Source organism: Tachyglossus aculeatus, chromosome X4, assembly GCF_015852505.1.
Source record: "Tachyglossus aculeatus isolate mTacAcu1 chromosome X4, mTacAcu1.pri, whole genome shotgun sequence".
Taxonomy (NCBI): Eukaryota; Metazoa; Chordata; class Mammalia; order Monotremata; family Tachyglossidae; genus Tachyglossus; species Tachyglossus aculeatus.
This window is the reverse complement of record NC_052098.1, coordinates 10,989,053-11,016,988: the sequence shown is the minus strand read 5'-3', so window position 1 is coordinate 11,016,988 and position 27,936 is coordinate 10,989,053. Positions and strand designations below refer to the sequence as shown.

At 42.7% G+C, this 27,936-nt stretch overlaps 1 protein-coding gene across 1 annotated transcript in view; it reads left to right on the top strand.

The window, feature by feature from the left end:
* The window catches only part of TMC1 (transmembrane channel like 1), a 354,777-nt gene that overhangs the window by 276,170 nt on the left and 50,671 nt on the right, over positions 1–27,936 (top strand). Inside the window, exons 8-11 of the mRNA XM_038769999.1 lie at positions 2,510–2,600; positions 3,252–3,333; positions 17,345–17,451; positions 19,392–19,490. Coding sequence (XP_038625927.1) covers positions 2,510–2,600; positions 3,252–3,333; positions 17,345–17,451; positions 19,392–19,490 — 379 coding nt within the window. The remainder of the gene's footprint in view (positions 1–2,509; positions 2,601–3,251; positions 3,334–17,344; positions 17,452–19,391; positions 19,491–27,936) is intronic.

The window sequence follows — 27,936 nt, the reverse complement described above, 5'->3', positions numbered from 1 at the left end:
GGAGGACAGTAATCCATTTCGAGTTTATTCTTGGATAAAACATGGCACAATGTGGATATTGAAAGATGATGATTACAAAAGCACAGGGTGAAAGCATAAAAATGAATATTGTTTAAAAAATAGATGATCTAGTTGCAAACGTGTTCCCAGATGAGATATTCAGGTTTGCTTGCACTCCTTTTTCAAATCAATAGCCCTTTTCTGGCATTTAGTCCATGGTAGGAATAGGCTGCCTCAAATTTTATTCCATCTTGTTTATATGGCTCAAGTTCTTTGGCAGCTGCTCTTGCATGTGTTTACAGAAGTGAGACTTAGTTTTTCTTAAGCTTCTTATTTGTCTGATATTGGGGAATGAATCAGGAGAAGGTTGGTTTGCTATTTCTAAAGCCAGATTAAGCTATCACACAGGAAGAGGAAGGTTAAGCTAATTTCAGGGTAATTAAGCCCCTAAACCTGCTTTTTCATTAGGTGACTAGATAATTCTGGAAAAAGCAGATGTTTTTCTCCCTGAATTATCTGGCACCGAGATCTGACCAAAGAAGCTTTTTGGCCTGGTACACTGTGACAGTTTTGAACTTTCATTTGGATGTGAATTCTGAGACACTACAGTGGACATTACAGGCCAGGTGTTCAAGAAGCCTGTCATTGGGCCTCTATTTTTTCAGGTTCAATATGTTTGTCGACGAGGCATTCATGTTTTTTTTTTTTTTTTTGGCATGAGAAAAAAATCTCATATGCAAAACACTTTCTAACAGGTGCCTGCAAATGAATCCACCATTACCCCAGCAACTTTAGGGCCCAGCCTTGCAAAATATGGAGTGAAAAGGCATAATGAAAAACCCAATTTTAGTTCAAAGTTGGGAAGAATTTCTCTTTTAGCATAATGTGCAGCACTAAACTTTCTGCCAATGTAAGCTAAAGCACTTGGAAATGAATAGGGATTTTGAGAAGCACACACTCCACCAGGCTATGGGAGAAACCTCTGATTCAATTTCCTTCATGGGTAGAAATAGGAAAAATCAGAGTGGGAAAGTGAGGAGTCTGCCTTTGAACTTAGCATCTTCAGGAATCTTTTGCATGCTACTGTCCATGACACCAGTCCATCCACAACTCAGAACTGAACCTGAAAAAATCTATTCTCCCTTCATCTGATTTTTTTGTTTGTTTTTTATTTTGTTTTTAATATTCAACTGCATAATGCATATGTGTTGGGGATGGTAATAGAATCTATTTAGTGTGGGCTGATGCTTAACTCTTAAGACTTAACCCAAGAACTGGTTGAAAGAAGGGTGGAGTGCAGGAAGTAGAGTGGATGGCGAGAGCCCGTCTTATTTGGAAAAATAGAACTTTTATGGGCTAAATGATTTTGAAAATGACTTTCAAGTGTAGGCCAAATGAAATAACCCTGATTTATAGGAAGAAACAGACAAGAGAGTCAGCTGGAACAGGGAGACAGCATTAAGTAATCATAGTAGTGGCGTTTGTTAAGCATTTACTATGTTCCAAGCACTGTACTAAGTGCTGGGGTGGGTACAAGTAAATTGGTTTAGACACAGTCCTTGTCCCACATGGAGCTCACAGTCTTCATCCCCATTTTACAGATGAGGTAACTGAGGTACAGAGAAGTGAAGTGACTTGTCCAAGGTCACCCAAGTAGCAGAGCTGGGATTAGAACCCAGGTCCTTCTGACTGCCAGGCCTGTACTCTTCACTAGGCCATGCTGCTTCTCTGGTAGTCAGGGAGGAGTACCCAGGACAGTGCTTTGCCCAAAGTAAGCACTCAATGATATAATTGATGATCATTTGGGAACTGTGTTTTAAAAGAGAGTCCAAGGGAGGGTATGTGCATAACCCACTGAGCTTCTCTATAGAGTTGATGTGCACCAAGAAAGGAATTTTAAAATCTGGAGAATTGGGGGACCCTGATCTTAAGAGGATACCAGGGTAGAGGATAAAATGCACTTAACTTCTATGTGTCTCCATTCCCTCGTCTGTAAAATGGGGATTAAGACTGTAAACCCCATGTGGGACAACCTGATTACCTTGTATCCCCCCAGTGCTTAGAATAGTGCTTGGCACATAGTAAGCACTTAAATGACATTATTATTATTATTAATCGAGGCACCAAGTAGGAATAACATAAGAACAGTGACAGGAGGCCAGCTGAGCAAAGGTTTCTGAGGATCACTAAATAACTTGAATAACTTCTTGTCAGAGACTGTCCTCTTCTCAAGATGGACAGGCTGATGCAAGGTGCTGTTCACCCTGGTTCGATGAATTTTTTGTTCATTTCAATAACCTCTGGCTGCATTATATATGATCCTGTCAGGACATTTGGAGGAAATGTAAATTCTAAGAGGATTTTATTAAATGGTGTGAAGACTGCAGGTCACTTTCCAGGATGGTCTCGTGTAGCTTCTCTTGCTCAATTTAAGAAGTGGGGAATGATTTCTTTTTAAAAATAACTCACACTCCTGTATGGTTTTTGGGTTTTTTTCTGCTTTTCTCAGGGAAGCCAAAGCATTTGTGGAAGAATTTGAAGGGCAGCTTGGGAAAGGCAAAGGAAAACGGTGGTTTGCATTCAAGATGATGATGGCCAAAGTAAGGCAAAAGAGTGGATTTGATTTCCTGGGAAGAAATACTGTTGTGTGCCGTGATCCTTTTGACCCTTATGAGAGATGCCCCATTGACTGTGTGAGCACTCTTTTCTGCTCCCTGGCAAGGAGTTCAACTGCTTACTGTTTTTCCAAGTTTTCAGGACGAGTTACCCTTTTCCTTCTTAGAAACCAACCCCGTAGCTCCTAAGGAGACACATCAGAAATGATAGCAGTGTGGTGCTGAATTGACACATGTTCTAAGGCAGGTTGGAATGCCCCCTATAGAGGGAAGGGCTAATTGGTTTGAGCCCAGGGGAGAGCCCATTGGAACCCGAAGTTCTGCTGCCTCAATAATTAAGATTTGCTTGCCTCTTGCTGTTGGGTGTAAGATTCAGAGGAGGTCCCTTCCAAACTCACTGCTGATGGGAAGGATCTGAACTGCCTGCTGAGTGCCAAGAGATTTATCACTATTCCAAAATAGGGTGTGGACTCTGTTTAATTCTATGTGAATACATTTGAGGTTGAAGTGACAGGAGTGGAGGAGCAGGCCCTTATATGGTCTCTATATACTCCCTCCCTTTGCCTTCTGTTGGCTAATGGGAACATCCTGTGTACCAAGATGCTGAGTGTTCTGTTTTCCTGGCTTCCTTTTCAGAAATGGGTAAAATTTCTGCGAGATTTTGAGAATTTTAAGGCAGCCTGCATACCGTGGGAAAGTAAAATCAAGACAATTGAAAGTAAGTGCATCGAGGCAGGGTTGGATCGGGGAGGGTGCCCGAGAAGAACCTCTGGTTTCAGTCAAACTCGCCAAGGTTGTCAATTGACTTTTTCAGGCTTTGCTCCATTAGAAGGAAAATAGCTTCATTTAAGCCATCTCTTTCCCACAGTGAAGGCTTCCTGGAGCCCAGATCACTGAACGTAACCTTGCCAACTCTGCACAGAGTGGGCTTCACCCTCACTCCCTAGGTTGTGGCAAAACATTTCCCTCTGACTCTGCAGTGGAATTTCGTTCTGTGAGAGGGAAACTGGGTCATTTCAAATGGCATCTATTCATACCCTGGTGACAGTAGGGACTACTTTATTGCCATGAATAGAATTTCAAAAACCAAACTGTATATACATTTGAAGTAATATTCATAATTCTAAATATCGTCAAAAATTAGAAAATAGCCAGGTCTTGTTTTAAAATGGCTCAAGTAGGAATAATTACAATCCTGTAGGAAACTGCCATTTTGGTATCGACATAGGGAAAGGAAAGGAAAGAGAATTCAAAATTTTAAAATACAACAATCCAGCTTGGAATGAGGTTTATTTCATTAGGTCATGGGATTAGAACCCATGACCTCTGACTCCCAAGCCCATGCCCTTTCCACTAAGCCATGCTGCTTCACATGACCAAGAAGATTCAATGGACAGATAGAACCTATTTATTATTGCCATAATTAGTTCAGCACCCGTAGTGGTACTTTGCTAGAAGTTTTCCAGAGTTTACGAAGAGGAGCTAAATTTTTACCACCCTACTGTGGATCATCAGAATAGCCCACCTGTTATTCATTCATTCAATCATATTTATTGAGTGCTTACTGGGTGCAGAGTGTTGTTTAATTAGAATGGAGATATCATAGGGAGAGGTAATAGCTCATACTTCACCCGATCCCTGGAAGGGTTTTCAGAAATGCCTCTATTCATATATATATATATATATATATATATATATATATATATATATATATATATATATATATATACATCATGTACACACACACACACACACACACACACACACACACACACACACCCTCCTTCATTTTCAAAAAAAACACTACTGACGGTGGGGTCCCACCCATAAGTGTGAACATGACTGGGAAGAAAAATGTGGAATTGACATACTCTCCCATATTATTTATAAGGGAGGCATAGATCCTTGGGACATTGCTGTGTTTTTCCACATCCAGCCTATCTCTGTTTCAACTGCTTTCTCCTTCTTTTCTGGTTTTCACAAAGCCTTAGCTCTAGTAGAACAAGTGATCTCCTGATTTCTTCCCACCAGCTTTGCCTGTCTGTTGGAGTGGTCTCCTAACAGTTCACAGCTTGGTTGCATTATTTGAGATTGTACTTCATCATGTCTTTAATGTGCTGTTTCTGCCCTGTGGGTTGCATGTGCCCCTTTCCACCTCCCCATAGGACAGCAGCTTGGGTATCCTGCTGTCATCCTCTCTCCTCACATATCCCACTCAGTGGAGAATTGTGATGCTATGAGAATTGCTTCAGTGCTGGTGAGTTGACTGCATTCCAGGACCTTTTTTTTTTTAGTGAACCAATCCTGAAATTGAACCTTGTGTAGTGTTTATCGATAATGTCAGTGAAACTGCTCCAGGAGTTGGTTGTGTCCTCTTGTAATAGGTCCAGATCTCACAGCGGTATTATAAAGTTAGGTACCACAACACACTTACAGACCTTCACAATCAGCTTCAAGGTTCTTCAGCCATCTATGAAGAATGCCATCTTCACTCACTTTACCTATCTGTTCTCTCCACCTGTTATTTCCTGATTCAATGGCTTAATTCCTTAAATCGGCCTCTTAGGTGTACCTCACACACAAATCTCTTGCTTCTGTCTCCTCCCCTTGCTCACACCGTTCCCCAGGTTTGGAACTTTCTTCCTGCTCACATCCTTTCCCTGACTAAGCTCTCATCTTCTTTATTCGTCCTCTTCTGCATCGCTTATGTGATGGGGCCTATAACCCTTAAGCACTTGATATTCACCCCACCCTCAGCCCCATAACACTCATGTACATATCCTTAAACTCTGCAATTTCCCCTATTTAATTTGTCTCCCACTGTAGACCATAAGCTCCTTGTGGGCAGGAATCATGTCTACCAACTCTATTGTATTGTACTCTTCCAGTGCTTGGCACATAGTAAGCACTCAGTAAATATCATTTATCAGAGGGATCACAGCTCTCCCCACATTCAAAGCCCTTGTAAAATCTTACCTATTTCAACAAGCTTTTGATTTTCCAGCCATAAAATCCCTTCAGGTCACTCTACCACTTAGGTATAGTTACACCCTTCTTAGCACTCATGTATATATGTGTATATTTAATTATTTATTATAATTATTAAATTATTACCATTTGAGTGTGTGTGTGTGTGTGTGTGTGTGTGCTTCCCCTATTAGAGTGCAAGCAGCTAGTGGGCAGGGAACATGTCATTTCTTCATTCGGTATGTCCTAAAATTTTAGTGCAGTGAACCACACCAAGTGGGCATTCAATTAATACTGTAGCTGCTACTACTACGAACAGTGCTCAGTGCTTAGAACAGTGCTTTGCACATAGTAAGTGCTTAACAAATGCCATCATCATTATTCATTATTACTACTACTACTACTACTATTACTTCAGCTTCATGTAGCATTTGATACTCTGTTGTCACCCCCACCCCCTGCCCTTTGTCTTGCAGTCTGGTGAAGTTTGGTTTGGTTTTACAGTTTGTACTCTTTGGAAAATACCCTAAAGGATAAATGTAAACATTGAACTCAAATGTAAAAATTAAAAAATATATAAAACCAATAGAGAAGAGGCAACAAAATGCATTTGAAAAAGTCCATAAAAGGTGAACTTTAATTCAGGTTCACGGCATGGAACCAGATTTCATATTTACCTGAATTGTCCTGCTGGACTCTCTAGGTTAGCCACAGTCAGTGTATAAAGATGCCGTAGCCTGCTTGGCTGTGGTGGAATAGGTGGAATAGTGAGGGATAGTTTAAAAATACTGATCCTACTCCCGGCCCTCAAACTGGGCAAATTGGGCTTGGCCAGCCCATGAAGGGAAGATAATTCCAAGTTCTCCCCCAATCATTATCTTTCTTGCTGTCTCTCCATGCTATAAGCATTCCATTTTGGGTCCAAAAATATCATATGAAATTGGCAAAATAGATGGAAACTTTGACTTCCAGTTTTTTAAATCATTTTCTAAATCTTCCATGAGTTTATCCTATACATTTTTCAGAAGCCTTGCTTTGGACAAAAATTTCAAATTTATGAAAACATTAAATGAAAACAGAAGGAAAAGTATTACTTTGACCAATGAAATTGTCATTTTCTAACAGTTGGCTAAACATATCTGCATTTGACCTGCTGACTTAGTTTAGCAATCCAACAAAAAATTACTATTTCAAAAAAAGACAGAGAAAAAATGGACATCTGAATGACATCGCTAAGCCACTTGTCAGTTTTGGATGCTTGCATAGTAAGTGAAAGATCATGTTCAGGGTGGATACTTTTCTCAAAGTGTGGCAAATCACTGAAACAGTACAATGGAAAACAGATGTTTACCAAAAGGATACACATAATGCCAAGAAGCGAGGTTTTCCATTAATGCATGGATGATCCAGGTTTCCAAATACTTCAGCTGTTTCATGGTTTGAATTCAGTTTCTGATCTGATGCTTAAAGTTCTGGACCAGGAGGGAGAAGATCCAAATTCTAGTTCTAGTTTGGCTACCAGCACAATGGTTGTGAGCTAAGCTCTTGAGAGCTGTTGGATAATTTCCTTATGTAAATGGAGAGATTAATTCTTGGCCCCTGGTACTTCACAGGGATTTTCTGACGATTAAGTAGATAAAAGAAAAGTTCTGAACAGCAGTTTGAACTCCACAGAGCCTTACTGTAAGTGCTACCCTGAAACATAAATACATCCAAGAGTGAACCTGCAGGCTTAAACCTTATTAAGAGCTTGGTGAAGAAACTACATATTGTAGCTTCTGGGAAACATAACCAGTATGATGCAAAATTCAGTAATTAAAACATCCAGGGGAAGAGAAAATTCATTGGCTTACTTTCAAGGGTGAAATGCAAATCCTACTTTGAATAGCTGACAAATCATGTGTTTCCACTACTAATATATCTGATTCACAGAGAAAGGAGACATCAGGAGTCAAACCGAATCAGGGAGAGATGGCCTGCTTATCAGACCAGAAACATTTTCAAAGCTTTGAAAAGGTGGCAAGAAACCCTAGAACAAGGAGTGCAAATCTTGTGATATTTGGCACAATTTTTTTTGGTGGAACCAATTTGATACAATTGCGTTTCATATTCCAGAGAAAGAGAATGATTTTTAATATTTAATTTAACATTCAAAAAAGTATTTTTACAGGTATTTTTCTGATTAGCAGTCACTCTGTTTATCAGAGGATCAAGCTGTACACACAAAGGCATGACGACCCTGACAATTAGCACAAACTCAACTAAACATCAACCAGATGATGATATTTCCACACTTCCCAAGTCAAGTTCAGATATTTAAAGAGAACTAGATGTCTTTCCAGTTTCAAGAAACAGAGGGTCCATTTAAGCCGTAGCTACAATTTCTGAGAAAATGACATGACATAAATATTTTTGTAGGTCCTTTTCTTTGGTTCAGTTAATCAACTCAGTGTTTCCGTATAAAATGGAGGAAAAGATCCATTGAAGAAAAGGTACTGTGGTGCTTTTGTCTACATATTTATATATCTAGAGAGGGATGTTTCTGTATGTGCATATATATTTCTAGAATACATCACAAAAATTATTTGATACATTGATTTAGTTAAAACTCAATTAAATCATATGACTCTGACAAAATTTATTTTACCTGAGTGAATCACCATTTGAGATAGAACTTGTATGAGACCCTGTGGGTTGGTTATCCTTTGGGAATTCAAAACCCATTCCATTGCAATCCATGCCTAGGCAGAACCACTGGAGAGTCTATTGGGGCTCTGTTAAAGTGTACTCTCCCGAGTGCTTAGTACAGTTCCCTGCACACAGTAAGTGCTCAATATATACGATTGATTGATTAATGGATTGATATGTGATATGTGATCCCATGCAGCACTGAAGAACTGAATTCATTTCACAAAGTGAGTGGATTGTTTTGGGAGAGTAGTTTACTTCTTTTGGGTTGCTGCATGACTAGGCTCCTCCTCCAGTTAATGAGTGATAAATAACGAGTTCTAAGTTCATTCCATTCATAAAATATGATGAGTTAGCTGAAGCTGAGACAGTCCTTAACTAATTAAGGATTCAGGGAGTCCTTATCAGAGAAAATTGGTAACCTAGTAATGAAATGTTATGAAATCATTGGAAGCTGGTTAATGATCAAATATCCAAAACCAAACCATGCTGCTCTACCATTAAAGTTGTCATGACAGTGTGTCCAGTACAACAACACACACATTTATCAAAGCTCCAGGTTTTCTCCACCTGGTCTGTTGACCTCCACGCATCCCTAAGATATGAAATGCATAGTTTGGATCTTTATTTTGTTTCTGTTTTTTTCTCCTGAAGGCAAAATGCTTAGAAGGGCCTAGGAAGACCCTTTTTTTTCAGTGCCTGATTTTAAAAATCTGTCATTGCACTGTGGGGATTACTGGAACCATATCTGTGTAGGCTTGAGAGTTCCTTGAAGATAGGTACTACCCATAGACAAAGGAAAACACTTTCAGGAATGGAATTTTCTTTTGTCATCCTCTTTTATATCAGGGGTGTTGAGGATCAATCGATGGTATTTACTGAGTGCTTACTGTTTGCAGAGAATTGTACTGAGTACTTGGGAGAGTACAACAGACTAGGTAGACACATTCCTTGCCTACAAGGAGCTTACAGTCTAGAGGGGAGCTGTCAGCCTAGAAGGAGTCTACTATCTAGTGCACTAAAACTCGCGTAGGGCATGATTAGCGGAGTAAAATCAATAGGTGCTCAATAAATACAATTGAATGATTGAATAGTACCCTTCTTATCCAGGGAGAATGCCTCATCTTTTCTCATAAACCCTCTCCTCCCCCTAACTTTCCCATTTCAGTCAATAACACAACCATCCCTAAGTTTCTTCCTCCAAAACATTTCACTGTATCCACCCCTTCCTTTCCACCCATAACAGCCAAGAACTTGGCAGCATGGCTCAGTGGAAACATCCCGGGCTTTGGAGTCAGAGATCAGGGGTTGAAATCCTGGCTCTGCCAATTGTCAGATGTGTGACTTTGGGCAAGTCACTTAACTTCTCTGTGCCTTGGTTACCTCATCTGTAAAGTGGGGATTAAGACTGTGAGCCCCCCATGGGACAACCTGATCACCCTGTAACCTCCCCAGCACGTAGAACAGTGCTTTGCACATAGTAAGCACTTAATAAATGCCATCATCATCATCATCATATCACAATTGAATTATTGTATCAGCCACCTCGCCAGTCTCTTTCTCCTGCCTTTCCCACTCTCAGTCCACACTCAATGCTGCTGCCTGAATTATTGTCCATCTCCTTTAATAGCAAGCACAGACTCCTTAACATTGGCTTTAAGGCCCTCCACAAGCTCTCTTCACCTCACTTATTGGCTTCCTTTACCTACTAATCCCTGGTTTGCACTCTCCAACTCTCCCAAGCCCAATAATAATAATTGTGGTATTTGTTAAGTGCTACTATGTGCCAAGCACCGATCTAAGTGCTGGGGTAGATACAAAATAATTGGGTTGGCTGTACCCCACTCTCATCTTGCCTGTTTCCATTACACACATTGTCCCCAGGTCCTGGTATTCTCTTCCCCTACTTTATCTACCAGAATTTATTCCTCCCTACCTCCAATGCCCTACTAAAATCCCACCACTGTCAATAAACCTTCCCTGACTAATTATAAATCCCCTGATTCCCATTAACCTTTCAGCCCTCTCTTGCACTTATTGAGTTTTGTTGTATCTCCCAAGCACTTAATATATTGCACTGGACTCAATAGGCACTCAATAAATACCTTCAGTACAATTGCTGTTTTTCTCTACACTAACCAGTGGGTTTTCTCCTGAAAGCAGCTTCCCCTGGGGAAAATCCTGGTGAAAAGACGTGCCCACATGACTGACCCTGGAACCTTCAGATTCATACACAAGAGATCAAATTGGCCTATGCCATGAAGCAACTGTAGCTACCAACCCCTGGGTTCTAGAAGCCCTCTCCTTGCCAGGATGACAATGACAGGAAACAGAAATCCTTTTTATTGCTACTGAACCTTTCCCTTTTAATTTTGGCACACCTAAAAACTTTGCTTAATAAAATCTTGTAGATGATGATCCTCTCAGATGTTAATTTACAATATATTTTTCTGGGGCATCATGCAGGGCACCTATTTTAAAATTCTTTCAAGTATAGATACATATACACAGGGATGATTCATTTTTGGACTTGTCTTCCAGTTGACCTGTCCTTACCTATTGATATTTCCACATAAACTAGAGAAAGCAGCCTCTACATTAACCCTCACTAAAATATTTTCATTTATGAAAGTTTTGATCCAATGGCCTTTCTATCTCTCATAACATATCTATCAGGCAGCTAAGGGGCCAGGTATTATGTCTGATGGATAAATGAAGAAACTGATGCGTATTAGGAGGATAATTAGCTCCATTAAAGTCAAGCAGTAGCTCATTCAGGACTAAAATCTCTGATGTGCTGAGGTGATATTGGGTGAGCTTTAGTTCAGTACGCCTGATTCTGTTACCTGTAAAACATTTGCAGGCTGGTAGATCTTGACACTGTTACCACAAGTTTCCCCTAATCATTGCCCCTAACAGGTTTGGTTTTTTTTTTAGTTGTGGAGAAGGAACTAACTTTAGGACCCTTGACTCTATTTCTTTAAAATTGTTTGTGTAATTATGCATAAATATACAGATGTTATGGCTCTATCAGCACTCTTCATTAGGGAGGAGGGAAGCCTTAAGGGGAAGAGAGATCAACAGAGGGAGGAGGACAAGTCACCCATACTCCACTCCATTCTCAAAACTCAGGTATTCTAGTTTGTGCTGCTCAGCCCTGTGAACTCTTGGCTGGAACCTTCACCCACCCAATCTCACCCTGTCTAAAAAGGGAAGGAGCACGGGCTTAGAAGTAAGAGGACCAAGGTTCTAATCCCAGATCTGCTACTTTCCTGCTGTAGGACCTTGAGCAAGTCACTTATTTTCTCTGTGCCTCAGTTTCTTCAACTGTAAAATGTGAAGTCAATAGTTGTTCTCCCTCTTACTCAGACTGTGAGCCCCAGGTGGGACAGGGACTATGTCCATTCTGATTAACATGTATCTACCCCAGCACTTAGAACAGTGCTGGACACATAGTAAATTAAATTTTTATAAATACCATTAAAAAAAGGAAGAAAAGTCATTCATGGACTCTGGCCTAGCTGTAGCCCTTCATCTCCACCATATTGTAGCTGCAGCCACAGAGTAATATTTTGGCATTCCTGGGACATGGCTGGAAGGACCTTTCCCTTGCCCACATCAGAATTGGAGTGCCAGAGCTTAAAGTTCCCCATAACTGACTCCCCACCTCAGATGTGACTTGGAAGTAAGTGAGGATTGTGACAACATTGCAGCATGGCTCAGTGGAAAGAGCACGGGCTTTTGGAGTCAGAGATCATGGGTTCAAATCCCCACTCCACCAATTGTCAGTTCTGTTACTTTGGGCAAGTCACTTAACTTCTCTGTGCCTCAGTTACCTCATCTGTAAAATGGGGATTAAGACTGTGAGCCCCCCGGGGGATATCCTGATCACCTTGTAACCTCCCCAGTGCTTAGAACAGTCCTTTGCACATAGTAAGTGCTTAATAAATGCCATCATCGTCATTATTATTATTATTACCAGGAGCCTCCACCACGACCATGTCAACATGGTTGGGAATAATAATGATTAATAATTGTGGTATTTGTTAAATGCTTACTATGTACCTGTACTAAGCTCAGGGGTAGATAGAAATTTATCAGGTTGGACACAGTCCCTGTCCCACTTAGGGCTCACGGTCTCAATCCCCATTTTACAGATGAAGTAACTGAGGCCCAGAGAAGTGAAGTGACTTGCTCAAGGTTACAAAGCAGACAAGTGGCAGAGCCAGGATTAGAACCCATGACCTTCTGACTTCCAGGCCTGTGCCCTATCCATTATGCCATGCTGCTTCATGAGTGTGGCTGCTTCAGGTTTAGTATCAACGTTACTATTTCAGGGTGAAGACCTGGGGTAGGTGAATTGAGAAGAAAGAGGGAAAGCCCTCTGGGAAGTCATCAATCGATCATTCCATAGTATTTATTGAGCGTTTACTGCATGTAAAGCACTGTACTAAGTACTTGGGAGAGGACAGTACAATAGAACAGGCAGACATGATCCCTGCCCACAGGGAGCTTACAGAAGAGAAAGGAAGACAGACATTACAATAAATTATAGATGGTCGTCTACATAACTGCTGTGGAGATGGGGTGAAAATCAAAGTGCTTAAGGGATACAGACCCAAGTGCATTGGTAACACAGAAGGGAGGACAAATGGGGGGACTTTCCCTGACTTTCACATCTCTTTATGTAGCACCATCCTCCTCCCTGTTTCACTAGCCCATAATCTTGGCATTATACTTGATTCATCTCTATCTTCAACCCACATATTCAATCTGCCTCCAGATCCCCTTGGTTCTACCTTCTTAACATCATTAAAATCTGCCCTTTCATCTCCATCCAAACTGCTACTATGTTGATTCAAGTAGTTGTCCTATCCCACCTTGTATACTGTATCTGCCTCCTCATTGATCTCCCTGCCTCCTACTTCTTCCCACTCCAGTCCATACTTCACCCTGCTGTCCAGATCATTTTTCTAAAAAAACATACAGTCACTGTTTCCCCTCTCTTCAAGAACCTTTAGTGGTTTCTCATCCACCTCCACATAAAACAGAAATTCCTTACCAGTAGCTTTAAGGCACTCAATCACCTTGCCTCCTCCTAGCTTACCTAGCTGATTTCCTACTAAAGCCCAGCATGCTCACTTCGCTCCTCTAACACCAACTTACTCACTGTAGCTTGAACCTCGATCTCATCTATCTGACCACTGACCCCTTGCCCATGTCCTGCCTTTTGGCCTGGAACCTCCCCTTACCCCCCCCCCCCCACCATCACCTTCATATCAGACAGATGATCACCATCCCACCTTCAAAGCAGCATGGCGCAGTGGATAGAGCAAGGACCTGGGAGACAGAAGGTCAAGGGTTCTAATCCCAGCTCCGCCACTGGTCTGCTGTGTGACCTTGGACAAGTCACTTCACTTCTCTGTGCCTCAGTTATCTTATGATGAAATGGGGATTGAGACTGTGATGGGGACAGGGCCTGTGTCCAACCTGATTTGCTTGTATCCACCCCAGTGCTTAGTACAGTGCCTGGCACATAGTCAGTGTTTAACAAATACCATCATTATCATTATTATTATTCAACGCCTTATTAAAATCACATCTCCTCTGAGAGGACTTCCCCAAACAAGCCTGCAAGCCCCTACTCCCTCTCCCTTCTGTGTTGCCTATGCACTTGGATATGTACCCATTAAGCACTTCATATTCATCCCACCCTCAGCCTATCCCAACTTGTACATATCCATAACATTTTAATGTCTCTCTCCCCCTTTAGACTGTAAGCTCCTGGTGGGCAGGGAACATGTCTACCAACTCTTTTGCATTGTACTCTCCCAAGCATTTAGTACAGTAGAGAAAACAGATGCCCTAGTGGAAAGAGCCCAGGCCTGGTAGTCAGAGGAGCTGGATTCTAATCCTGACTCTGCCACTTGTCTGCTGTGTGGCCTTGGGCAAATCACTTAACTTCTCTGTGTCTCAGTTTCTTCATCTGTAAAATGGGATTCAATACCTGTTCTCCCTCCTACTTAGACTGTGAGCCCCATGTAGGAGCTGATTAACTTGTATCTCCCTCAGCGTTTAATACAGTGATTGACAAATAAGTGCTTAACAAATATCACTATTTATTTCTTTTTATTTTACAGCGCTCTGTTCAAAATTGGTTTTCAATAAATATGATTAACTGATTGGATGAAAACAAGAGTTTAGTTAGGGAAGGCCTCTTGGAGGAGACGTGATTTTTAGTAGGGCTTTGAAGATGGGGAGAGTGGTAGTCTGTTGGATATGAAGGGGAAGGGAGTTCCAAGCCAGAAGGGATGATGTGGGCAAGGGGTCAATGGTGAAATAGATGAGATCGAGATACAAGACTGAACTCCTTGTCTTCCCTCCCAAACCCTGCCCTCTCCCTGACTTTTCCATCACTGTGGATGGCACTACCATCCTTCCCATCTCACAAGCCTGCAAGCTTGGTGTCATCCTTGACTCCGCTCTTTCATTCACCCCTCACATCCAAGCCATCACCAAAACCTGCCATCTCAGCTCCACAACATTGCCAAGATCCACCCTTTCCTCTCCATCCAAACCGCTACCCTGCTTGTTCAAGCTCTCATCCTATCCTGTCTGGACTACTGCATCAGCCTCCTCTCTGATCTCCCATCCTCATGTCTCTCCCCACTTCAATCCATACTTCACGCCGCTGCCCAGATTGTCTTTGTCCAGAAATGCTCTGGGCATGTTACTCCCCTCCTCAAAAATCTCCAGTGGCTACCAATCAATCTGCGCATCAGGCAGAAACTCCTCACCCTCGGCTTCAAGGCTCTCCATCACCTCGCCCCCTCCTACCTCACCTCCCTTCTCTCCTTCCACAGCCCAGCCCGCACCCTCCGCTCCTCTGCCACTAATCTCCTCACTGTGCCTCGTTCTCACCTGTCCCGATGTTGACCCCCCGGCCCACATCATCCCCCTGGTCTGGAATGCCCTCCCTCCGCACATCCGCCAAGCTAGCTCTCTTCCTCCCTTCAAGGCCCTACTGAGAGCTCACCTCCTCCAGGAGGCCTTCCCAGGCTGAGCCCCCTCTTTCCTCTCCCCCTATTCCCCCTCTCCATCCCCCATCTTACCTCCTTCCCTTCCCCACAGCACCTGTATATATGTATATATGTTTGTACATATTTATTACTCTATTTATTTATTTATTTTACTTGTACATATCTATTCTTTTTATTTTATTTTGTTAATATGTTTGGTTTTGTTGTCTGTCTCCCCCTTCTAGACCGTGAGCCCACTGTTGGGTAGGGACTGTCTCTATATATTGCCAGCTTGTACTTCCCAAGCGCTTAGTACAGTGCTCTGCACACAGTAAGTGCTCAATAAATCTGATTGATTGATTGATTGATTAGGTTGGTGCTAGAAGAGTGAAGTTTGCCAATTGGGTTGTAGTAGAACAGCAGGGGGTGGTCCACACTGTTGAAGACAGCTGAGAGGTCAAGGAGGATTAAGATGGAGTAGAGACCATTGGATTTGTCAAGAAGGTGGCCATTGGCACCTTGGAGAGGGCAGTTCCCGTGGAGTGGAGGGGTGAGAAGCCTGATTGCAGGTGGTCAAGGGGAGAATTGGAGGAGAGGAAGAGGAGGCAGCAGGTATAAGCACCTTGCTTAAGTTATGAAAGGAATGGTAGGATGGAGATGGGGTGATATCTGGAGAGTGTCATGAGATCACAGAAGGGTATTTATAGGATAGATGTTCTGTGGGCATGTTTGAAAGCAGTAAGGAAGGGCCTTCTGGATAGTGAGCAGCAGAAGATGATGGTCAGGGAGGGAAGGAAAGGAGGGGCAAGTGTTTTAATAAGGTGCAAAGGGTTGGCATTGGAGGTACAGGTAGAGGGGGGTAGAATTTAAGAGGAGGTGGGAATTCTTCTTGCAATGCTGCTGGGAAGTGTGGGTAGGAGTAGGGGGGATTGGGGAGGTGCAGGGGTGATTTTAGGAAGACTATGCCTGATTGTTTCAATTTGTTTTGATTAAATAGGGGGCAAGGTCACTAGAGGCAGCATATGAGGGAGGGAGGGGGACCCAACTTTCTTGTATATTGCTGCTTTGGAGCCAAAGGCAGACCCAATAGGGGGACCAAAAAATAGGGGACCAAATCCTCAACCATACCTTTCATTTTTGTCGGAGTTGGTTTGGAACCACAGTGTAGACTCCTGCCCTTCCCAATGCTTAGGCTGGTGCTCTAAACACCCTGCACAACTAAGAAAAACCTCTTCTCCATACCATTATGCTTTTTGTTCCATTAAGCAGAGTTAAAACCAAAGTCAAAGAGTACTCTTCCAACAAGCTCCAGGTCAATGAAGTTGTTCCAGAGTTTCGTTGCAATAGTCTGTGTCAGGCTTGCATTTTCACATTGTAAAGGGATGTGGTTCAACTGCCAATAGTTGGTAACCTGTTTCCATGGTGACAGTAATAGTTTTTCTCATGAAAATGGGGTAATTTGAGAAATTACAGAGGTGGAAATAGCCAAGCTTCTTTTGGCTAAGAATTGGACCTGTCTCACACAAACACATGTAGCTTCTTTCAGTGGTGTCCAGCATGCCACCTACCTGGTCCAAGAATGGAGTCAATTCACTTGCACAGACCTGAAGGTAGCTTGCTATGACATAACTCAGATGGGTAATCAAATGCAGACGGGCTATGTTGTGAGCTGAACTGGAGTGACCGCACATAGGGCAGAGAGCTAAAACAACTCTAGAAATGCCTGAAGATCTAACTTCAACAATTTTGCCTAGCTTTGGAACGAGAGCCCCCAGCAGAAGACATGTCCACCAGTCAGAGTCAGAGGGTCTCTTCGGAAGCAAAGTCAGAAAGGCAGAGCTATGTACAGAAACATGGTCGACAAGTTTTTAGCTGAAAACACATTCTTCAGTCCTTCAGTTGCAAACAATGGTTAAAGCCATTAGCAGCAGCAGCATCTTCAAATGTGAAAATGATCAATTTTGATTCCTTGTATTGTCTGCAAGCAGCTTAATCTTAGAAGAAAATTAAAACAGTAGTTTTTATTTTAGTTTTGTCACTTTTTATATTTTGTAGGTACATTTGGCTCCTCAGTTGCCTCCTATTTCCTGTTCTTGAGATGGATGTATGGAGTAAACATGGTTATGTTTGTTCTGACACTTGGCCTTATCATGATACCGGAGGTGAGACTATTGGGAAGTAGTTTGGAAAGTAGTTTGGCAAATGTCATAAAAAAAAATTCCCCTTTGTCAGAACATAAAAACGAACAAGTTACATTTATCTCCCAGAGTGATGGTACACAGACTGTGCTGCATCAATATGATGCTGCTTGGAGATTTGGAAATTCACCAGAAGAGTCCAAACTTTTCCTGAGACTCTGATCCACCCTCCTTTCAAGGGAAAGAGGAAACTTCCCCCTCATGAGTTCTCCAGGTCTCTGGGACCACCCAACTATGAAACCGAATGGATTTCTCTGGTTCTGCTCCATTCCAAACCTGTAGCTCTGACCTGAGGTGACCCTGAGGGGTTTGATTTGGGGACACCCTGGTGGGGTTACTTGCTGCCAGAGGTAACAGATGATTCCTCTAACCCCCTGATTCTTAGACTGTAAGCTCCTTGTGGGCAGGGAACATGTCTACCAACTCTGTTGTAGTGTGCTCTCCCAAGCGCTTAGTTCAGTGCTCTGCACAAATTAAGCACTCAATAAATATCAGTGATTGATTGATTGGAGTTAAGCACTGGGGTAGATACAAGTTAATCCAGTTGGACACAGTCTCTGTCGCACATGGGGCTCACACTCTTAATTCCCATTTTCCAGATGAGGTAGCTGAGGTCCAGAGAAGTTAAGTGACTTGCCCAAGGTCACCCAGCAGACGTGTGGCAGGTCTGTGTTTCGAACCCAGGCCCGTGCTCTATCCACTAAGCTACACTGCTCCTCAGTATGACCCATACACTGGACCTGGTAGGTCTGATATGGGCTGCCAATTGGCTGGATCTGTGGTTTCTACTGTGTCTAGTAACTCTGGAAGCTGAAGGTTGCACTTGTTGTGGGCAAGAAATGTGTTTGATGTTCTATTGTACTCTCCCAAGTGCTTAGTATGGCGCTTTGCATATAGTAAGTGCTCAATAAATATGACAAATTATATAATTATAATAATACTTCTTAGGCAGGCTTGGGATCAGTAAGGAGCCACGGAAGGCAGAAATACAGACACTTCAGCCTCTTAAATTGCCTGTAAGCTCATTGTGGGCAGGGAGTGCATCCGTTTATTGTTAAATTGTACTGTCCCAAGTGCTTAGTACAGTGCTGTGCACACAGTAAGTGCTCAATAAATGCTATTGACTGGCCGACTGACTTCCCCACTCCATCCTCTCCCACCGTTGAGTGGATCAACAAGGAGACATTTTGTTTGCAGTCCTCATTTGGTTAGTAAAAATCACCCACCCCCATTTTCAATGAAGGGACACCCTTTAAGAAGCCCTTCTCCTAGTTCATCAGAATCCCAGGGAAGACCAGCACCCACTTTATCCTCTCTCCATACACCTCTTGAACCTCTGCACCGAGATCTGGATCCAGACTAGTTTAGATTTCTCTGGGACTTCTGCATTCCAAAGAGGTTCCCTTGCGGTGGTCCCAAGCCAATCCATACACCTTTAGCAGGCTCGTTATGCCCCACATTTGTCACAGGGCTCAAGGACAGGGGTAGTATTCCCCCAGCTACTTAATTTCCATGATATGGTAAAAATCTTCCATTTCAAATATTAGGCGTCCTTACTGGGCCGACAGTGGCATAAAAATCCAATGCTGGATTTCTGTCATGTTGCCCACAAGAGGACAAGCAGCAGAAACATATGACTGTATAAATTCTACTTAAACGGTGCTGAGAGCATAGTGACTAGAGATCGATTGTGAGATTTATGTCAGGAAAACTCAAGGAAGAGGAAATGGAGACTAGCAGTGGTATTTATAAAGAAGTTTCTTGGGACTGGAAAGTATAATCATCTTTCACCAGAGAGGAGAAAAACGTCTGACCCAACTATGCTTTTTTAAGACATTTGTATGGATTGAGCTTATGATACTGCATTTCAAAATGCTAACAATTTTCCACCTTTCTGGATACAGGCAACAATGGGTAAACCATATGGAAGTTTACCTAGAAAGACCGTACCAAGGGCAGAAGAGCCAACAGCCATGAACTTTGGCGTTCTGTATGACTTCAGTGTAAGTGTCTTTCAAAAGAAATGTTATTGCAATCTCCTACACTAACCGGGCTCTCTGGGGAACTTGGCTTTCAGGACGTACTGAACATTTAATAGGCAAAACCTCCAGAGAGTCCATTGCAAATGTGTAGCAATCAGTTCAAATTCCCATTTGAATAATTCTCAACGCAGAGGGTTTCCTTAGCTGCAGAATATTATATTGAAATTCTGAGCCTAGATTTCCGTTACAGTGCTTCTATGACTTAAAGGGGAGAAACCTAGTAATAGGATGCTATGATTGAATATAGATTAGACTTCAGAATGAAGCTGAACTCAAAGTTCAAAGAATGGAAACAAATATTCTTATTTCAATTTTTTTCTTTAAAAAAAACACAGTAGAGTGTGTCATCTAAACTTGTGTTTGCATCTCCGCAAACTCTTATTGCAGAATGACTGAGTCCCTTTCTGCCTCTCTAGAAGGTAAGAGACATGAATCACTCCTTTTCCCCAAATATAATAATAATGATAATAATAACAATAATTTCAGTTGTGTTAAGCACTGACTGTACACTGTACAAGCACTGTACAAAGCACTGGGGTAAATACAAGATAATCATTGGACACAGTTCCTATACCACATGATGCTCACAGTCTAAGTAGGAGGGAGACCAGGCATTGAATTCCTATTTTACAGACAAGGCAACTGAGACTCCGAGAAGTCAAGTGACTTACTCAGGGTCACGCAGCAGGTAAGTGACAGAGCTAGGATTAGAACTCAGGTCCTGTGCCCTTTCCGCTGGACCAGGCTGCCTCCTACTTAATTTCCCACATAGGTTATTTGGTAAAATATTAGTAATTGTTGGGGATGACATTTAAAAGTTGTTTCATTGACATTTATGCAACTCTTGAGAATACCTTGGGAATTTGATTAACATGTGTGATAATAGGTTCATCATCATCAACAACAGCAGTAATTGAGTGCCTTCTCTATGCAGAGCACTATATCAGGGACTTGGAGAACATACAATAGAAGTAAAAGACATCGCCCCTGGAGCTTGCGATCCAAAAGAGAGGCCCAAATTGCTGAATGTACAGTGGATAAAAGTGTGAGACTATAGATACAAATGATAAAAACACAAGTGAGCCAATAAATGAATAAATAATAAATGTGTCAACCAGTCCATCCATGAGTGCTAAGATCTGGTGAGATGGCATGAACAGAGAAGGCAGAGGGATTGATTTCAGGGGTAAATTTTTAGGAAGACTTTGAGGATGGGGAGAGGGCAACCCAGGAAGCGGGAAATGTGTGAGCAATAGGTCAGAGATGGGACAGTCCAAAGTAAGGTACATTTAAGAGGTTAGCTTGGGAGAAGGGAAGAATCCAAGATGGGGTGAAAAGGGAGAAAAGAACAGATAAGTAAGAGGGAGGGAGCTGGTTGAGAGCCTTCACAGCAATAATTAAGAGTTTCTGTTTGGTGTGGAGAGAAAAGCAACATGGCCTAGTGGAAAGAGCATGGGCCTGGGAGTCAGAGGACCTGGGTTCTAATCCCAACTATGCCAATTGCTTGCTGTGTGACCTAGGGCAAGTCATTTAAGTGTGTGCCTCAGTTCCATCAACTGTAAAATAGGGATTAAATACTTGTTCTCCCTCCTTCTTAGACTGTGAGCCCCATGTGGGACAGGGACTTGTACAGCCTAATTAACTTGTACCTTCCCAGAGCTTAGAACAGTGTTTGACACATAGTAAGTGCTTAACAAATGCCATTAAAAAATAGGCAGCCTGGCTCAGTGGAAAGAGCACGGGCTTTGGAGTCAGAGGTCATGGGTTCAAATCCCAGCTCTGCCAACTGCCAGCTGTGTGACTTTGGGCAAGTCACTTACCAATCTATGTGCGCATCAGGCAGAAACTCCTCACCCTCGGCTTCAAGGCTCTCCATCACCTTGCCCCCTCCTACCTCACCTCCCTTCTCTCCTTCCACAGCCCAGCCCGCACCCTCCACTCCTCTGCCACTAATCTCCTCACTGTGCCTCGTTCTCACTTGTCCCGACGTCGACCCCCGGCCCACGTCATCCCCCTGGCCTGGAATGCCCTCCCTCCGCACATCCGCCAAGCTAGCTCTCTTCCTCCCTTCAAGGCCCTACTGAGAGCTCACCTCCTCCAGGAGGCCTTCCCAGACTGAGCCCCCTCCTTCCTCTCCCCCTCGTCCCCCTTTCCATCCGCCCGTCTTACCTCCTTCCCTTCCCCACATCACCTGTATATATGTATGTATGTTTGTACATATTTATTACCCTATTTATTTTACTTGTACATATCTATTCTATTTATTTTATTTTGTTAATATGTTTGGTTTTGTTGTCTGTCTCCCGCTTCTAGACTGTGAGCCCACTGTTGGGTAGGGACTGTCTCTATATGTTGCCAACTTGTACTTCCCAAGCACTTAGTACAGTGCTTTGCACACAGTAAGTGCTCAATAAATACGATTGATTGATTCTCTGTGCCTCAGTTACCTCATCTGTAAAATGGGGATTAAAACTGTGAGCCCCCTGTGGGACGACCTGATCACGTTGTAGCCTCCCCAGCGCTTAGAACAGTGCTTTGCACATAGTAAGCACTTAACAAATACCATTATTATTATTATTATTATTTGGAGATTTTTGAGTAGGGGGTTGATATATCTCACACAGCATTTTAAAAAGATGCTGACTGTAGTTTGGACTGAAGATAGGAGAGTCATGTGGCAGGGAGAGAAGCAGCATGGCGAAGTGGACCGGGAAGGAGTCTGGGAGTCAGAAGATTCATGGGTTCTAATCCTGGCACTGCCACTTGTCTGCTGTGTGTCCTTGGATGAGTCACTTAACGTCTCTGTGCCTCAGTTACCTCATCTGTAAAATGTGGATTGAGACTGTGAGCCCCAGCTGGGACAAGGGACTGAGTCCAACCCGATTTGCTTGTAACGACCCCAGTGCTTAGTACAGTGCGTGGCACATAGTAAGTGCTTAACTAATACCATAATTATTATTATTATTATTATTATCATTATTATAAGGAGACTGCCATAATAACCCAACCAAGGTGGAGGTAAGCAAGGGTGGACAAGAAGCTAGGAAGAGGAAAAGTTATAGGAGGGAACATGAGAAGTGCTGCTTTGTTTATATTGGATTAAAAGTGCTAGCAGGCCATCCAAACGGAGGCGTCCCAAGGACAGGAGGAAATATGAAATTGTAGAGCCAGTCCAGGGCTTTGTCATGGATGGATATTTAGACATTGGAATCACTTACATAGATGTAGTAGCTGAAGTACATGAGTGAATAAGCTCCCCCAGAAAATAAATATGTAGTGAGACAAGTAGAAGATCCAGACCTGAGCAAGTCTGCAAATTGTCTGCAACATTATTGAATTCATTTTGCATCAATCAGTAGTTTTTATTGAGTGTTTAGTGTGTGCAGAGCAGAGTACTAAGCACTTGGGAAAGTACATTATTACAGAGTTGGTTATACACATTCCCTGCTCACAGTGAGCTTACAGTCTAGAGGATGCATTTGTTCTGCAGGTTTTCAACATGCCACGTAAACCGATTTGTTTTTGAAGAAGTGACCTTTTTTTTTCCATACAGCTGTGGAAATCTGGAAGCAAATAAGATAGTTGTGACTCTCAGCCTAGGGAAGGGTTCTTTCAGCTTTGTGGTCAGAACAAGATGCCCTCCCTTTTCCCTACTGCTATGTCAGTCAGCAGCAGCCAGCCCCAAGCTCCAAAGGAGCACCATGAATTCACATCAAATCCTGGGGTTCAGTAGGTGGACACATTGTCTGCACACACAGATTTGAGTGAATTATAGTCTTTGGGCTCTTAGCGGATAACTAGGGCCATGTCCCCATTAAATGACAAGTTCCCCCAACAGATAAGCATAATCACTTTAACTCTGTACAATTCCATCCTGGAATATCCACTCTGTGATTGTTCCTTTGTCACTAATCACATGGTTTAAGGCGATCCAGAATCAAATTCAGCATGTAGCAGTTTCTGAGTTTTCTCTAATATTTCTGGAGCACTATAGACTGTTACATTTCCCCCTTACCTTTCATTCAGTCAGTCAATTGAATTTATTGAGTGCTTACTTTGTGCAGAGTACTGTACTAAGTGCTTGGGAGAGTATGATATAACAATAAACAGACACATTCCCTGCCCACTCTGAGCTTGCAGTCTTCAGTCGACCTCCCACGTAGCCCAGAGCTTCCATACTACAAGGCTCTGGGATCCGTGGTCAGTCGTTCGATGGCAGGGGTAAGCACCCCACTCCCTCCCGACACCCCAGTCTGTCTCTACATATTTTCAAACGTTGGGAAGGTTGTGGCAGCTTGTACCAAGGACTGTTTACCTGAAGTGGTGAAATGCCCAAAGACAGTCCCCTTCAAGTACTGTCTAGACTGCAAACTCGTTGTGGGCAGGGAATGTGTCTGTTTATTGTTGTTTCGTATTCTCTCCAGTGGTTAGTAAAGTCCTCTGCACACAGTAAGCTTTCAGTAAATACGATTGACTGACTGACTTTTTAACTGATATGCTTCTTACTGTTGATAGGTATTGAATTTTTATCCTGTGTTTACTGTGCTTGCATGATGTAGACTGATGTGTCTGATCTGCTTGTACTGTATCTCTCCCAAGACTTAACACAGTGCTTGGCACCTAGTAAGTGCTTAACAAATTCCATAATAATCATTATTCTAATTAATTATGGGATTCATTAAGTGCTTACAATGTGCTAATGGCTGGGGTAGTTACAAGGTTATAAGTCCTTTACAAATTTACAAGGTTATAAGACTCAGTCCCTGAACCACATGGGACTCACCATCTATCTTTTCCCCATTTTACAGAGGAGAAGGAAACTTAGGGTCAGAGAGGTTAAGTGACCTACCTATGGCCACACAGCAGGTGGGAGGCAGAGCTGGGATTAGAACCCTCTATTCAGACTGGGAGCCTCTTGGGAGCTAGAGACGGGGTTTGAATAGATTTTATTGAATTATCCCATTGATTAGAACAGCGTTTCAGTCAATCAGTGGTATTTACTGTGCTCTTACTTTGTGCTAATCATTTGGGAGAGTACAATACAGGTGGTAGACATAATCTTTACACTCAGATCTTACAGTCGTCGGGGGAGGCAAGCATTAAAATAAATTACAAGTAGTGGAGATAAGGATATGTGTGTAAGTGCTTTGCAAGTGGGGATGGATGGCAAGTATTTAAGTACTTAGGGGGTGGGAATAAGTGCATGGAAGAGGAAATAGGGAGAGAAAATAGGGTGGGGGGAGCATTATAAGTGCTTAATGAATGCTATCATTAATTCATGCATTCATTTATTCACCATGTACTGAACTGAGCAATGGGATATAATACTCGTAGTCTCTAGACTCCAAAGAGCCCAAAATAAAAAAAAAATAAAGGGGTGGAGGAGGGTTGGTGAGGCAGACATATAGGTAAGGATGAACATAATAAAATCACAAAAACAACATTAAGCATCCAATGATAAACATGAAAACGCAATGGGAAAATTACAGTTAACGGATTAAAGTGTCAGGTTCCTCACTGCTCAGGTATGGTTGTTAATAATAATAATGATGATGATGATGATGATGAAGATAGTAGCAATAATAAGAGCAATATGAATAAATCCCAAAGAAGGGAATTCATATGTGGATGATGTTATGGAGCTAAATATGCTAATTAGCCAGGGAAGGTTTAGCTTGTGAATAACCAACTTTCAAAACACAAAGGGTTTTCCTGCCAGTCTTTGGGTACCCAGATCAGTTCATTATGTCATGAAGTGAAAGTTCTTCAGCCTATTTCATCCTTAGCTTGTGCATTTGATTCATTTTCGCACCAAGCATGTCTGAGATGATTGCTAAGTAGTTAACTAAACCTCTTCAATTATTTTCCAATGTAAAATCACTAATAATGCTTGCAGATCAGGCAATCTGTATAGCTTTTAGAGAGTCGAGTGAAATATTAATACATGATAAATACAGATTATTTGCATTAGGACTGGCTAAATGATAAGTCTATTTGGCTTTAAATATGCAAACACGATGTCTTCACTTATAGAAAGGAGAGTCATCTTATCTGTTGCAAAGAGAGGGAACTCAAAAAAAATCAGGATTCTAAATAATCGACGTGCTTGTTTGCCTGCTTATCCTGGATTTGTAAGTCCTCCTTTTTACTTTTTAAAGCAAAATCTTGTGATTCGTGGCCAGTTAGCTATGCCAAAGTATTAAAATGCTTTCTAAACCATTGTAGGAAATCCGGCAGCAACCCAATAGGAGAATTAAAACACTTAGGTAATCCCTGCACTGCATCTGAAATATAGTATTGCTTCTTTTGACCCTCCTGGGTCACTGTGGAACAACATGTGTTTAGATTTCCAGGGAGCCTACTGGCTTTTGGTTATCAACCTCATTGCCACCTAAGTGATGATTCCAAATTTCAATTACCTATTCATTATTCATTCATTCATTCATTCATTTAATCATATTTATTGAGTACTTACTTTGTGCAGAGCGCACAGTACTAAGTACTAAGCACTTGGGAAGTACATTTCGGCAACATTTAGAGACGATCCCTACCCAACAACAGGCTCACAGTCTAGAAGGGGGAGACAAGACAACAATTCAAAACATGTAGACAGGTGTCAAAACTGTCAGAATAAATAGAATTATAGCTATATGCACACCATTAACAAAATAAATACAATAGTAAATATGTACAAGTAAAATAGAGCAATAAATCTGTACAAATATATACAAGTACTGGGGGAGGGGGAGGAGAAGAGGTAAAAGGGGGCTCAGGGAAGGCCTCCTGAAGGAGGCCTTAATTATAATAATATAATATAATTATATATTATATAATAATATACATTATGCAGGCCTGCCCCAATAGAATCAGTTTTCCAGGAACTAAAAATGGAATTATTAGAACAAAGAAAGGTTAAAGCTTTCAAATCAGGATCAGGATGACATAATGAGAGTTCTTTCTATCATTCATTTGATCAATCACTTCATTCATTCAATTGTATTTATTGAATGCTTACTGTGTGCACAGCACTGTACTAAGTGCTTGGGAAGTACAAGTTGGCAACATATAGAGACGGTCCCTACCCAACAGCAGGCTTACAGTCTAGAAGGGGGAGATAGACAACAAAACATATTAACAAAATAAAATAAATAGAATAAATATGTACAAGTAAAATAGAGAAATAAATATGTACAGACATATATACATATATACAGGTGCTGTGGGGAGGGGAAGGAGGTAAGGCAGGGAGATGGGGAGGGAGAGAAGTGGGAGAGGAAGGAGGGGGCTCAGTCTGGGAAGGCCTCCTGGAGGAGGTGAGCTCTCAGTAGGGCTTTGAAGGGAGGAAGAGAGCTAGTTTGGCGGATGTGCAGAGGGAGGGCGTTCCAGGCCAGGGGGAGGACGTGGGCCGGGGGTCGATGGCAGGACAGGGGGCCTGAAAGCCAGGTTGGGTGGTGGGTGAGGTGACCCGGCAGGCTATGATGGGGGGTGGGGTCCTCAGCCGCAGGGGCCCCTGGGCCTGGGGGGCTGGCTGACGTGGAGCATGATTCTCTGGCCAGGGGGGATAAGGGGGTCGGACATGAAGAAGTCGTGGCGTGAGAAAACAGCGATCCCTCTGTCCATCCTGGGGCCACGGCTCCCCAGGGTATCCCTGTTTGGTGGTGACGGTGGCAGCGGGGAACAGGGATCCAGAGTTTTGTACAGAGGGGAGAAGGAGGGGTGGGGTAGGGTCCGACAAGAAAAGGAAATGCCCTGCTCCAGAGGGGGTATTTGCCCCCCTATCTTTCTCACATCATAGTCGGGGTCCCATGGTGCTGGCCGCCTCTCCAAAATAGAAGTAGGCTGGGTGGGTGTCACTCCTTTTGGGGGCTGGCAGTATTGGGGAGCCAGAGGGTTATAGGAGTGGAGACAGACAGTTTCAGGGCTGTCCAGGGGGGTCTTCTCCTCACTCCAGAGACTTTCATTCTCCAAGATCCACTCTTCATCTGGCTGATCACAGTGGCTTCTGCTACAGCAGTCTCCATCCTCCTCCTCCTCCTCCTTTTTCTCCCCTACCTGCTTCAACTTCTCTTCCTCTTCTTTCAGCTGCTCCACATCCTTCGTCTTCTCTGCTTCTTCCACCTGTTCTCCCACCTCCATCCGTTTCCCCTCCTTCACCTTTCCCAACTGCTCCTTTTCTTCCACCTTCTCCTCCTCTTCTTCCACCTTCTTCATCTGGTCCACCTTCTCCTCTTCTTCCACCTTCTTCACCTGGTCCACCTTCTCCTTCCCTCCCATCACTTCCTCTGGCCCAGAGGGTGATCAGGGCAGCATCCTAGCTTGGGCCTCCAGCCTCGCAGTAGTTCGGTTGATGCAGGGTGAATCAGTCAATCAATGGTTTTTATTAATAATAATGATAATAATAATGATG